Source organism: Neopelma chrysocephalum, unplaced genomic scaffold (genome assembly GCF_003984885.1).
Source record: "Neopelma chrysocephalum unplaced genomic scaffold, ASM398488v2 Primary Assembly neopelma1_82, whole genome shotgun sequence".
Taxonomy (NCBI): Eukaryota; Metazoa; Chordata; class Aves; order Passeriformes; family Pipridae; genus Neopelma; species Neopelma chrysocephalum.
In genome coordinates this window covers 1824213-1836151 of record NW_020897744.1, presented here as the reverse complement: position 1 = coordinate 1836151, position 11939 = coordinate 1824213, and the positions used below count along the sequence as shown (strand labels likewise).

Here is an 11939-nt window from a genome sequence, read left to right as displayed (position 1 = left end):
GCGGGGCGGCCCCGCACCGGGGCGGGCACTGCCGGCTGTGCGCGCGCCGCCCGCCGCGCCGGGCGCGGCTCCGGTCGGCTCGGAACGGTGGCCCTTCCCACCCGCGAACCTGCGGGCGCTCAGCCCCGGTGCGCCCCGCACCGCCCCCACGGCGATATAACCACCCTACGGACCGGTGCCCGCAGCCCGGTGCGCGCCCGGGACCGGCGCAACCCCCGCGCCGCACACCCGTAACCTGCCCGCGAAGCGGGGTGACCCCGCACCCCCCCGCGCACGCACAGCCTGTGTGCACCGCTGCACGCCCTTGTGTGACACGATGACCCACCGGCCACCCGCACACCCTGCACACACACGCATACCGGTCCTCGCCGTGCAACACACACACACACACGCTGGGAAACACACACGTCGTGTGCTCACGCTGTTGCAAGCACAGCTCCGAGCATCGCACCGGTGCACACAAACGAACTGCTGGGATTCCCCTTTGCGGAAGGATCTCATCAGGAGCAACACCGGATCCGGCACAGGGAAGGTTCCGGGATGCCGGGTGGAGCCGGAGCGTAGGGAATACAAAGCTGGACACGCAGAGTTGCCTGCAGAGCCGTTTTGCAGCTGGTGCTTCTCCCCCTGCACCTGTCCCCAGGGAGGGCTGTCAGCCTGCAGGGACTGACTGAGGGCAGTGCCCGGCTGTGAGGAGACAACCCGTGGTTAATAATAAGCATTTTCCAGCACACCCAGCACCCAGCCTTTGTTACACCCTTTCCACTGTGTCCAGCTTTGAGACGTCACGCCAGAGTTGGTCACATATAGTGAGAATCCTGAGACAGATGGTTTCAGGACAAGCCCCACCATCTCTGTTCTGGGTTAACCTTCACTGGCCATCAGGTGTGGGAGCAACTGGGTCCGGCACTTCACAGGACGTGGGTGGCTTGGGGAACAGGGACCGTGGGGAGAGGCATCCACAAGCTCTTTCCAAAAGCATTTTTCAGGGAGAGCTCCCTCTCTGCTGGGAAGCTCAGGACAGACAGAGGGATGACAAGGACAGGGGTCTGCCCCCAGCACCATCCCTTCATCCTCCAACGGCTCCTGTCCTGTCCCAAGGTACCCCTGAGGACTCACTCCAAACCCCTGCTACCATCCACCACAGGCTGAACTGCGTGGTCTTGTCTCTCCTGCCATCAGCCTGTGAGCCTGTCTCTTGGGACACACCTGCCTGGGTGTCACAAGCCCTGCTCCCTCGCAACAGTAAGGCTGGCTGTGATTTCCAGCCCACGGCACGTGCCCAGGACACAGTCCCACCACAGCAGCAGAGCAGGACACGTATGGGGCATGGTGGGAGCAAGCTGACAGCCAAGCGAGGAGCCCTGCGCTGGACCCTGGCCCGAGGGATGGGGCAGCAGAGGAGATGCAGCCCTTGCAGTGGTGGAGGACGGCGGCAGCGAGCGCAGCCGCCTGCTTTTGTCACACTCTCCTTTGTCCCAGGCACGTGGCACCAAGCACAGGGAGCTGCAGCCATCTGAAGAGCTGGGATGGAGACGGGTGAGCTGGAAGGGTGGCAGAGCCCCATCTCAGCTGCCAGGAGGGTTTTCCGGATGCAGTGGCGAGGGGCCACATTGTGTGACTGTACCTCTGCCCTGCTCCCCGGCACAGGTGGGTGAACAGCCAGTTACAGCCTGTGGCAGCTCCTGCTTCCTTATCGCACTGAGCAGGCGGCTGTGGGCTGATGCTGGTTGGAACCGCCAAGCTGTGGGACAGTGCAGGCTCTCCAGTGTCACACAGCCCTGCCACCAGCCACCCAGTGGGGCCACCCTCCTGCCACCTCCCCAGGGATAAACACCCCGTGCTTCCCAGCGAGACAGCCAGCTGCTCATGTCCACATGATCCCGTCTGGCCTTGCCAGTCACAGGTTAGGCTGCCTTGAGCGGATCTCCCTGGCAGGTGGTTCCCCAGGCACCAGCAAATCCCACATCCAAGGGAAGTCTCTGTGTTGCCCGAAGTTTTCTATAGAGAAGCGGGACAGAGCTCTGGTGCCACTGGCATTTCAGGTGCTCCTGGCAGACGCAGATGGCTGGCCAGAGCCAGTGCCTGGAGCCGGGCTGGGAGGGGAAGCATCTGTTTTGCAGCACCGCGGGGTTCCCTAAATAGGTCACTGTGTTTTTATAGTCTCTTGGATCTAGAAAAACCAGTTGTTCCGGACAACCTGTGGACCCGCCAGCATCATCTCAGCGGTGGCTCCCTGGGCACTCCCCGTCGTGCCCCCAGGTCCTCACCGGGGGGGGGGGAGAAGGACACCTGCCCCACCAGCAGTGTGAGCAGGGGGAGGGGTTGAGCGGCTCGCAGCAGCCTGAGCTGTGCTGGAGGTCCTGTTCTATGCTGAGGGTGACCCGTCCCTGGCTGTGCCCAGTGTGGAGTCTGCAGGGGGGGCTTTCCCCCCACCCTGCCCCTGGCTTGGGGTGGCTGCCAGCTCCAGGCTTTGCCCTGGGGTGGTTTTCAGCCGGAGCCAGTGTTTTCCCTTCGCAAGGAGAGGCAGGTGCCTGTGCGGGGGGCAGGGGGGGGGGTGCAGAGCCGCACACCCACCGTGCACCCGCATGCGCCGGAGGTGTCCCAGCCTGCTCGGGCTGAGCTCTCCCTCTAGTGGCACCAGACTCCTGGCAGAGCCTCTATACACATGGGGTGGCAGGAGCCACGGCCAGGGCATGTCCGAGGGGCTGGAGCGAGCTGGAGGGCGAACTCCAACCTGACCTCCTCCTTCAGCCCGGATGCCCGTGGCAGGTGCACAGGGAGGGCGCCGGGGGGCTTCACAGGAGCATCCCACCGCCAGACCCCTGTTCTGGGGCAAGCGCAGGGGGCAAGTGGTCCTGCTCTTCCCGTTCTCTGACCCCACATTTGCTGGGATGTGGCAGTACGATCAGCCAGCGCCCCCCAGGAGCCAGCGTCAGGCCTTGGGGGGTGCAGCCCCACAGCTCTGTGTGACAATGATCCCCGTCAGGGCGACACCGTCCCCATCCCTGTCCTTATCCCACAGCAGCCAGCAGGGGAAGGGCCCCCGCAAGCCCCAGCTTTCCCGTCGTCATGGCGGTGCCCTGCCCGCAGGAGGGGTCCCGCAGGACCGCGCGGAGCCCCCCGAGGCCCGTCTGGTCGGGTGCCACCCCGCCGCGCGTCCCCGCAGGGTCCCCCGGGCCGGGCGCCAGACCCATGCCGCAGGCAGCGCTGACGGGGCGCTTTGTTTTGTGCGGCCGCGGCTGCCCAGCGGGGAGACAAAAGGGGCAGTCAGACGCGGGCATTGTGCCGGCAGCCATGCGCTGAGGCAGCAGCCCGCGCCGCCACGCTCGCCTCGTGACCCCCGACGGCCCGGGCTGTGCCCGCCATGGCGCCCCGGGGCCCGCGGGGCCTGCCCCACAGGAGCCCCACACGGGAAGGGGCTGTGGGGCTGGTGGCTGTGGTCGCCACAGGGATGAGGCCTCCCCAGACCCGTGGTGGGTCCCCCGGTGTGGGGCCGTGGCGGTGGCAGCGCTGTGTGGAGTGCTGTGGCTCTGCGTGGCCGCGGGGACGTGTCTGCCAGGCCCACAGCAGCCCTCACCTCCAGCCCCCCTTGCCCGCCATGGGAGGAGGGTGTCTGCACTGACACAGTGAACGGAACCCACCTTGGCTGGAGGAGCAAGGTGACTGTGCCTGGCAGACACCCAGCCGAGCCCACCACCCGCAGGGTCTCACGGGGAGGTGTCCCCGCTGTCCCCACGGTGCCAACTGGCGCCAGGGCCAGGCCAGCCCCCAGGCTCGCCCCGTGACGGCGCGGTGCATTGGCCCTGGAAAATGCCAGCGCGGTCAAATCGTTGAGTCATTTGTGACCAAGATTATCTGTGCAAACAGCCGCCCTGATTATTTTTTTTTTTTATTATCAAATTTTTTTCTTTTTTCGTAAGAATGTGGCTCAGACCATGGGGATGAGCAGCTGAAATCTCCGGGGATCAGCAGGACAATGCCAGAGCAAGCATTGTGCTGACGGCTCTGCAAATGCTGGCACCGGTTCCCGGCCAGCAGCACCCTATAAAAGCTGAGCCGCTGAAGTAGGCAAACATTACATGGGCGAAGCAGCAGTAACCGCCTGAGCTAGGTGAGTCCTGGGACCGATGCGCACCTCTCCCACCTCGCCCCTGCTCACCCCTCTGCTGCCAGCTGGCCAGGCAGACACCCTTCCTCCTGCCTGGTGGCAAAAGACACCCAGAGGGACCATCGCCATTTCCCGTGGCATAAGACAGGCTCACACATCCCTGCTGGCAGCCGGAGGGGCTGAGAGCCCCTCTACCGCAGGGCACCCCACTCCTGGCACCCACCGGCACGGCACACTGGTTGGCATCTCCCACCATTAGCCTGGGCCGTCCATGGGAACCCACCGCTCCTCCCAAAGGAGACAAGGCTGGGGCACTGGGCAGGGAAAGGGGAGCAAGCGGGTCGTTGGACACCACCAGGCACAGGGCAGCCTGTGCCCCCCACTGCAGCTCCCGGCTCCGGCTCATGGGTGTTTTTCCTAGCGATGGTCTGGCCCCAGGGAAGGAGAAAGGGGAATCGGGCACCATGCCCCGGCGGGCGCGCAGGCTCCGTGCCATGGCCGGGAGGAGGGAAGGGGCACCGCAGTGGTGAGAGGAGAGCACCTTGCTTTAGATGTGCCCCACAGCCCCCCTGCTGTGCCCCCTACCCCATCCTGTGGCCGGCAAGAGGGTTTCATTGCAACTGGTATGGCTTGTCCCCAGCAGTTGGGGACAAGCTGTCCTTGAACAGGCGCTGTGGGTGGTGGGCACAGAGCCGTCTCCCAGCCTCGTGAGCAGGCAGCAAGGATGCACAGGGACGTGCTGCAGTAAAAACGTCTTTTTCTTCCTTCTCCAGACACCAATCCAGCAGCAAAGATGGCTCAGACAAACCCTCTGCCTGTCCCCATGGGCCCGTGGAAGGTACGTCCTCACACCTCCTGTATCTTGCCTTTCCCTGCGTGTAGGTGGGGGACAGGGAGAAGGGCAAAGCGTGTCCTCCGGGGCCAGGAAAGCTGCACAGCGGGCAGTGAGGCAGGGACAAGCCCAGGAAATAGTCACTCCTGTCCTCTACCCATGAGAATGTGACTCCTGCCTGTTCAAAAACCTCCCAGGTGTTTTTCATAAGGGTCTTCACAGCATCCTGGCCCAGCCATGCCCTGCTCTTACCAGCTGTCCTGTGCCAGGCAGTCACAGAGTCCCTGAAAGCCACAGGCTGTTATTCACCCTCCCCTGTCCATGCAGACAGGGTGAGCAGGGGCCATGGGCACTGTGGAGCAAGGTGGGGAGCAGCCCCAAAGGGTCTGGCAGTAGCTCCAGGGCCACAGGTCTAGGAGGGAGCTGAGAGGGAGAGGAGAAACACGTGCACGAGAGAGGCACATCCCGTCGAAGCCTGGAGCTGTCACGGGGAGATTCCGTCAACCACAGCCCCCCGGGGAGGTCCCGCTCGCCCTTTCCCCCGTTAATCCTCTTTGCCCTAGAGCGTTCGGAGCAGAGGCCGGGAGAACCGCCAGCCACAGCCCTGCCACCCGCCCGTCCCAGAACGGCTCCGCTCCTCTCTCCGGACGGCACCGCTGCCCCGGGAACTGATCTCCGCAGGGGTGAGCAGGAGAGTGGAGCGGGGGCCAGCCTGCGGCTCCCCCGACACCAAGGCAGGGCGTCGCGGGGCCAGCAGTGCAGGGACGCGGAGGCGTGTGCGGGGCTGTGTCCCAGCCCAGAGGGGTGCCTGGTGCAGCCTCCGCTGGCTCTCCCTGACGGAGCGTGACCCTCCGTCTCCAAGAGGCGCTGAATCGCCTGGGGCCACAGCTGGGCAGTTTCCAACTCGGCAGCTCACTCTCCGTTCCAGATCACCGTGTACGACCAAGAAAACTTCCAGGGCAAGAGGATGGAGTTCACTTCGGCCTGTCCAAACATCATGGAATGTGGCTTCGACAACATCCGCTCCCTGAAGGTGGAATGTGGCGCGTGAGTACCCAGCTGCCAGTGGCGGGGATGCTTTCCCAGGCAGGCTGGCTGGGTGAGGGGTGCCCAAGCGTGGAGCAGGACCGGCTGTCCTTGCTCCGCTTGGCTGGAGCCAAGGACCACAGTCAAGGGAAGCCAGGCATGGGGGAATCCCACCCTGCCAGGGTAGAGCAGCGAGCCCTGAGCAGCACTGACACAGAGAGAGGGCCAGAGAACAGTGAGAATGCCTTTGGCATCATTCGAAACTGCCTCCCACAGTGTTGGAGCAGCCAGGTTTGGAGCAGGGTTGCTCAGTGAGTGGCTCTTGAGCTTGGCCTGCTCCCCATCCTGCCTGTGTAACCCTGTGAAACACCACTAGAGAGCCACCTCTCTTGCCCTAGGGCCCAGCCCTGCTCTACCTCAGGCTTTCCCTGCACTGCACAGCTCCCCAGGGCCGACGTAGAACCTTCCCACAGCCTCCCCAGTCCTGAGAGGGTTAGGGAGCGGAGTCAGGCTACTCCCTGCACACGGGAATCTTCCCTGGCACATGCGAGGCATCTCCCAAGCAGCTCAGAAAGAGCGTGTCGGGATCGGTCCCCACGGCGAGCATCCCGCCGGGGCCAGCAGCAGACGAGATAGATTTGTGCTGCTATATTTAGGATGTGTAATGCTAATGGGATTACAGCGCCGTGCGTGCTCACGCCGTAATCAGCTCGCTGCTCCAGTTGACGTGTTCCTAATCAGGCTGTTCACCTTGCACAGGGTGGGCTGACTGCAGGACATGGGTTTGGGGCTCAGTTTGGGTCAGTGGCAGGAAGCCCTTGACCCCCACCAGCTCAGTGTGCCCCTCAGCACCCTGCATACCCCATCAGCAGGGGCTCCATGGACCGCACAGCCTGTGGCACCCACCTTCCTGCCCCCAGCCCTGGCCTCCCTGTTCCACTGCAGCTGTCTCATCCCCAGTCTCTTTAAGAGGATGTTCCCAGATGTCCCCACCCTGGGGACAGGCAGGTGCCATGTGGGCAGCACCAGGGCTTGCAAAATGTGTCCTACAGGGTGGAGGCATCCCGCTCACCTCTCCTTGTTTTCAGTGAAGAGGGACACCCAGAGAGGGGAAAGGCCACAGCTCTCTGCCCTGCCCAGAGCCAGATGGGCGCTGCCTGCTTTGGGCATCAGGAATTCAGGTCTTTCCAGCTGTGTCAGGTTGTAATTGGGAAACAAGTAAGAAATGAGGCCTTTGGGAGAGAAGGGCAGTCAGGGCATCCAGAAGCGATGTTGGTCTGCACAGATAATGACAGAGCAGTCAGGGGGAAGAGCCACCTGCGCAGGGTGGGCCCCTGGAGGGGGGACCCCATCTCCCACCCCAGCCGGGTGGGTGCCTCCCCAGCACCAGATGTGGTCACACATTCCCCAGGTTCTCTGCCCACATCCATCGTCGCTTCCTCTCCTCCCGACCCGTGGGCAGAGGCCAGCCCCCAACCTCCTCCTGGCACCTACATCCTGCCCGGTGCCAGCTCCAAGCAGGAGGCCCCGAATTGCCGCAGGAAGCCCTGGCAGCCCTCGCTCTGTTTTTGCAGCTGGGTCGGTTATGAGCACACCGGCTTCTGCGGGCAGCAGTTCATCCTGGAGAGGGGAGAGTACCCGCGCTGGGACGCCTGGAGCGGCAGCAACGCCTACCACATCGAGCGCCTGATGTCCTTCCGCCCCGTCTGCTCCGCTGTGAGTGTCCCGCCTCCCGCTCTGATCCCGGTAAAACGTCCCAAGCTACAGCAGTGAGATTACAAAAGGGCAAACACAGCTATGACAGGGGCAGGCTCAGCTCTTCTCCCCCGCTCCCAGCAGGATTTGCTCTTTCTGTCCTGTTTTTCAAAGCTTTTAAGGGAACTTCTGGGCCAGGTGCACATGGCCAGAGCTGGGGGACAGCCAGCCTGAGACAGTGGCAGAGCTGTCTCCAACACCTCCCACCGCCCCCAAAATAAAAACCCAGCGAGGGTCTGAACATCTCCCTCTCCAGGAAACCCTCCCAGCAATGCCATAGGGAGGGACATTACCACCCATGCTGGGGAGGGAGCAGTGCCTCCCCCTCAGCCCCTGCTCTCCCCTCCCAGAATCACAAGGAATCCAAGATCACCATTTTCGAGAAAGACAACTTCATTGGCCGCCAGTGGGAGATCAGTGACGACTACCCCTCGCTGCAGGCCATGGGCTGGGCCAACAATGAAGTGGGCTCCATGAAGATCCAGTGCGGCGCGTAAGTGACGGGCAAAGGACCGGGAGCAGCAGGGACAATCCGCTGCCACTGCTGTGCTACCACAGCAGGGGAGGGGGACACACCCTGTAAACCCCCTGCTTACCTCTTGTCCTTTTCTTCCAGCTGGGTGTGCTACCAGTATCCTGGGTACCGTGGCTACCAGTACGTCCTGGAGGCTGACCACCACGGTGGAGACTACAAGCACTGGAGAGAGTGGGGTTCACATGCCCAGACCTCCCAGATCCAATCCATCAGGCGTGTCCAGCAGTAGCTCCCCACCTTCCATCTCTGCAAGGTTTCAAAAGCTCACCGGCTCCCTCTTGGTGCTAATTCTCCCCTCCCGAAATAACCACCCCCTCTCGTACTGCCACTGCTTATGGAACAACACTCCCAAACGGTACCGACTGCCACAATTGCCAATAAATGTGACTGAAAGAAAAAGATAAACCAGCTTGGTGTGTGTTTGCTCTTGGGTGTTTGGGGCTGAGGTTGCACATCCTCATGTGAGCAGGGACCAGACTCTTTCCTGCCCATTTTAAGCAGGGCTGAAGCCCAGTGGGGCTCACAGCGAGGGAGGTTCATTGCCCCACTGTCTCACACACACAAACCCTTGGTTGCTGCAGCTCTGCAGCCACGTGGCTTCCTTCCCTCTCCTTCCCCTGACAAGGGGGCCCCCACCCAACGGAGCCATGCTGGCACCTGGTACCCACGTACTCACAGCTCGTGGGCTCTGCAGCTGGCACTACCAGGCCTCAGGGACCAAAACCCAAGCAGCATCCCTGGGGACAAGGGCTGCTCCCCGAAAACGCAAAGAAGAAAGTCACACTGACACCCACAAACTTTAAAATTTTTATTCAACAATTTACATCACTTATTGTCTGTCTTAACGTATTCGATCTACACAAATTTCTTCTTTTTTTCCTGATAAAATAATAAAATTTGGATAAATTTTGAAGACCTGTTGGTGCAGAATAAACAAAATTTCAGGTAAGTTTTTTTTTTTCTTTTTTTTTTCTTTTTTTAAACATTTAGTGTGAATTATGACATCATTGGTAAAGATACATCATGCCATTACAGCTCATGGACATTACCTATCCTTACAGTCCGTGACATCACCCACACCAGCGCAAGGGGCTGCGCCAGACACAGCTACAGCAGGTTTTACACTAACTCCTCTAGCCACCCTCTCACCACCAGGAAAATGCCTACGCTTTTCCAGCTGGGCACACAGAGTGCATTAACCTAATCAGAAATCACTGGGGAGGGGAGAAGGAAACAAAGACTACCTTTACCGATCCGTGTGGTCGCACACTACAACATCGACACCAAAGAGGGGCTGCCCCTCTCTGCAGGTCAGAGGTAATTCAGCTTCTGAGCAGGTAGAGCACAACCCCTCGCAGCGATTTTAATACAAACCAGGAACAAAATGAGAACTTATCGACGGGGAAGGGGGGGGCAGGAGAGGAGACGCCCCAGCGGCTCCGCCTGCAGGGATCTCTCCAGCCCCAGCTCGCAGTTGAAGCGCGCGGTTGTTTCGCACCGCCCTTAACACTGAAATATTCAGGGAAGGGGGAGAGAGGGGCACCCATCCCCCCAGTAAACAAGTCGAGGACCTTCAGAGGCTGGGAAGCCGCTGAAGGTGTGTAAGTACACGTGTGATGGTAGATAGAAAAGCAGCCCTGTTCTGTATGAAAAAAAGCTGTCAAGTTAGTACAAATTTCTGCCACGGCGAAGGGAACAGGAGGAGAAAGCTGTCAGGGCCCTTCTCCCATCACCAAATCCTGACTCTCCCGCACACAGGCTCTGGGCTAAGCAACATGTTTCCAAAGGTGGTACCTGCAACCCAACGCATGAAAACAAAACCAAAATAAAGCTCTCACCCCCAAGGCCGAAGGGAGCCCACCCTTTGCTCCAGCCCTGCAGCAGGATAGTGAGGAAGGCTGTCCCTCCCGCCTCACAGTGGGAATACACAGCAGTAGGGTTCCTCTTGGTTGATTTCGTCATTAGAAGCCTCAAGTTTGCCCACACCACCAGCCTGCATGCAGTGCAGTGGACTGGTCTCCACTCCCTCCCCAAAGCTGCTTTGCGTGGGGCCGAGCCCGCACTCCCTGTCCCCATGGGGACACCGGCAAGTACCACACCACGCTCTCACCAGAAACAAAAAGGGCACTGGTTCATCCGACAGTACAAAGTGTATCTGAAACACAAGCCAGCACACCCCGCTCCCTCCGATTCAATTACTAAAGTAGGCTCTTTAAAATAAAAAAATAATATATATATTTATATAGCTATACAGAGAGATACAGAGAAAGCAAAGGAGAGAGAGAGAGAGAGAGAGAGAGGCTACTAAAATAATCAAGAAGCGCCAGTTTTCTGCTATAGCTGTCAGCAAAGAACTGTCACCTTACATCATACCCTCCAAGATGGTGAAGAGAATGCAGGCAATGACAGCACAGGAATGCAAAAGAGGGCAGATAAGTCACTTCTGGTAATGAGACACAAATTAAACTTTCAAAACATGTGCATAGCTTTATTCATCTGCTTCAAACTAACCTTTTCACGGAGCTTCAGCGAAACCCGAGTGTGCAAAATGCATTTCTAAAAAATAATGCAAGCAAGCTTTCACATTTACTGTGGCAGAAGTACAGAAAGACTCGGACAGAATCACACGCTGGGGCGGGAGATGGAGAACCCAGAATTGCACAGCTTGGAGTTCTGAGTCACTGACTGCAAACACAAGCATTTCGATTTCGCGAACTTTAAGCAAGCTGTGTTTACTTTTCCTTTACAAAAAAACTCAACCCCCCCCAGAAACAAGAGCCACAACCTGGCAGGGAATAAATCCCTTGGATAATGGGATCCTGGTGCTGCAGAGAGGCTGAGCTCCAGCAAAGCCGGTTCCAGACCTTGGCTTGTTTTGGCTCTGCAGGCAAACCATGGCAATGCTGATTTTTGTCCACAGGAGAAGAGCGAAGCAGCTTCTCTTTCCCTCCCTCTCTCTTGCCTCCAAAGTCACAGGTGCCACCCCACAGGACATCATCCCAAAACTCTAAGACAGCCACTAACACAGGCTGGAGTCCAGGTCTCATTTCGATCCAGAGGGTCACTGGGACACTAAGGAACCTGTGGATGGGGCGCAGCCATCGTGCTGCCGGCGGGAGCCCGGCCCTCCCAGCCACGTCCCCCCAGCTCACACACCACCAAATCTCTTCAGAAAGACTAAGCACACATGCAAGGCACATTGAGTCAGATGTACACACACACACACGGGTGTGTAAAAGAGCAAACGCTGGCCAAACAAATAAAAAATTGATGCTGAACAAAGTACTTAAACAGGCAGAGAGCTCTGGCCTATGTATTTATAGACTATTTTCCAGGCAGTTGTAATCCCCAGGTGTTTTTCCTACACGACTTCAGACCTTCCTTACTCTTCCCTCACTTTACAGAGAGGTCCTTTTCTTTTCCTAAAAGATCTTCTATAAATAGTCAAGTAAATTCCCTTTTTTTCCCCTTCAGTAAACTCCTCCTTCAGGGTACACATCCCTCCCCCCCATGGTCCAGGTGTGACCCATGCTAAGAAGAGGTTGTGGACCTGCCTGTGCCCCACAGCAGTGCCTTGATGCAGCGAGACCTCCCTCCACTACTCCCTAAGCCTTTTGCTGACAGGTTCTGGCTGGGTGGATGGCTTCACTTTGCTTTTTTCTTGGGAAACATCTGATCCC

At 59.3% G+C, this 11939-nt stretch overlaps 1 protein-coding gene across 4 annotated transcripts; it reads left to right on the top strand.

Moving 5' to 3' along the window:
• Positions 1-2497: 2497 nt before the first annotated feature.
• CRYBA1 (crystallin beta A1) lies at positions 2498-8641 on the top strand. 4 transcript variants are annotated; one of them, XM_027691230.1, is made up of 8 exons: positions 2498-2530; positions 3924-4114; positions 4885-4949; positions 5507-5626; positions 5872-5990; positions 7544-7685; positions 8075-8217; positions 8341-8641. In XM_027691230.1, the coding sequence occupies exons 3-8, from the start codon at positions 4905-4907 to the stop codon at positions 8486-8488; spliced, it is 717 nt and encodes a 238-aa protein (XP_027547031.1). In that variant the 5' UTR covers positions 2498-2530; positions 3924-4114; positions 4885-4904; the 3' UTR covers positions 8489-8641. The 4 variants fall into 4 exon arrangements, with proteins under 4 accessions (XP_027547031.1, XP_027547030.1, XP_027547028.1 ...); XM_027691229.1 differs by lacking the exon at positions 2498-2530 and adding an exon at positions 2674-2772; XM_027691227.1 differs by lacking the exon at positions 2498-2530 and adding an exon at positions 3378-3662.
• The last annotated feature ends 3298 nt before the right edge of the window (positions 8642-11939 follow it).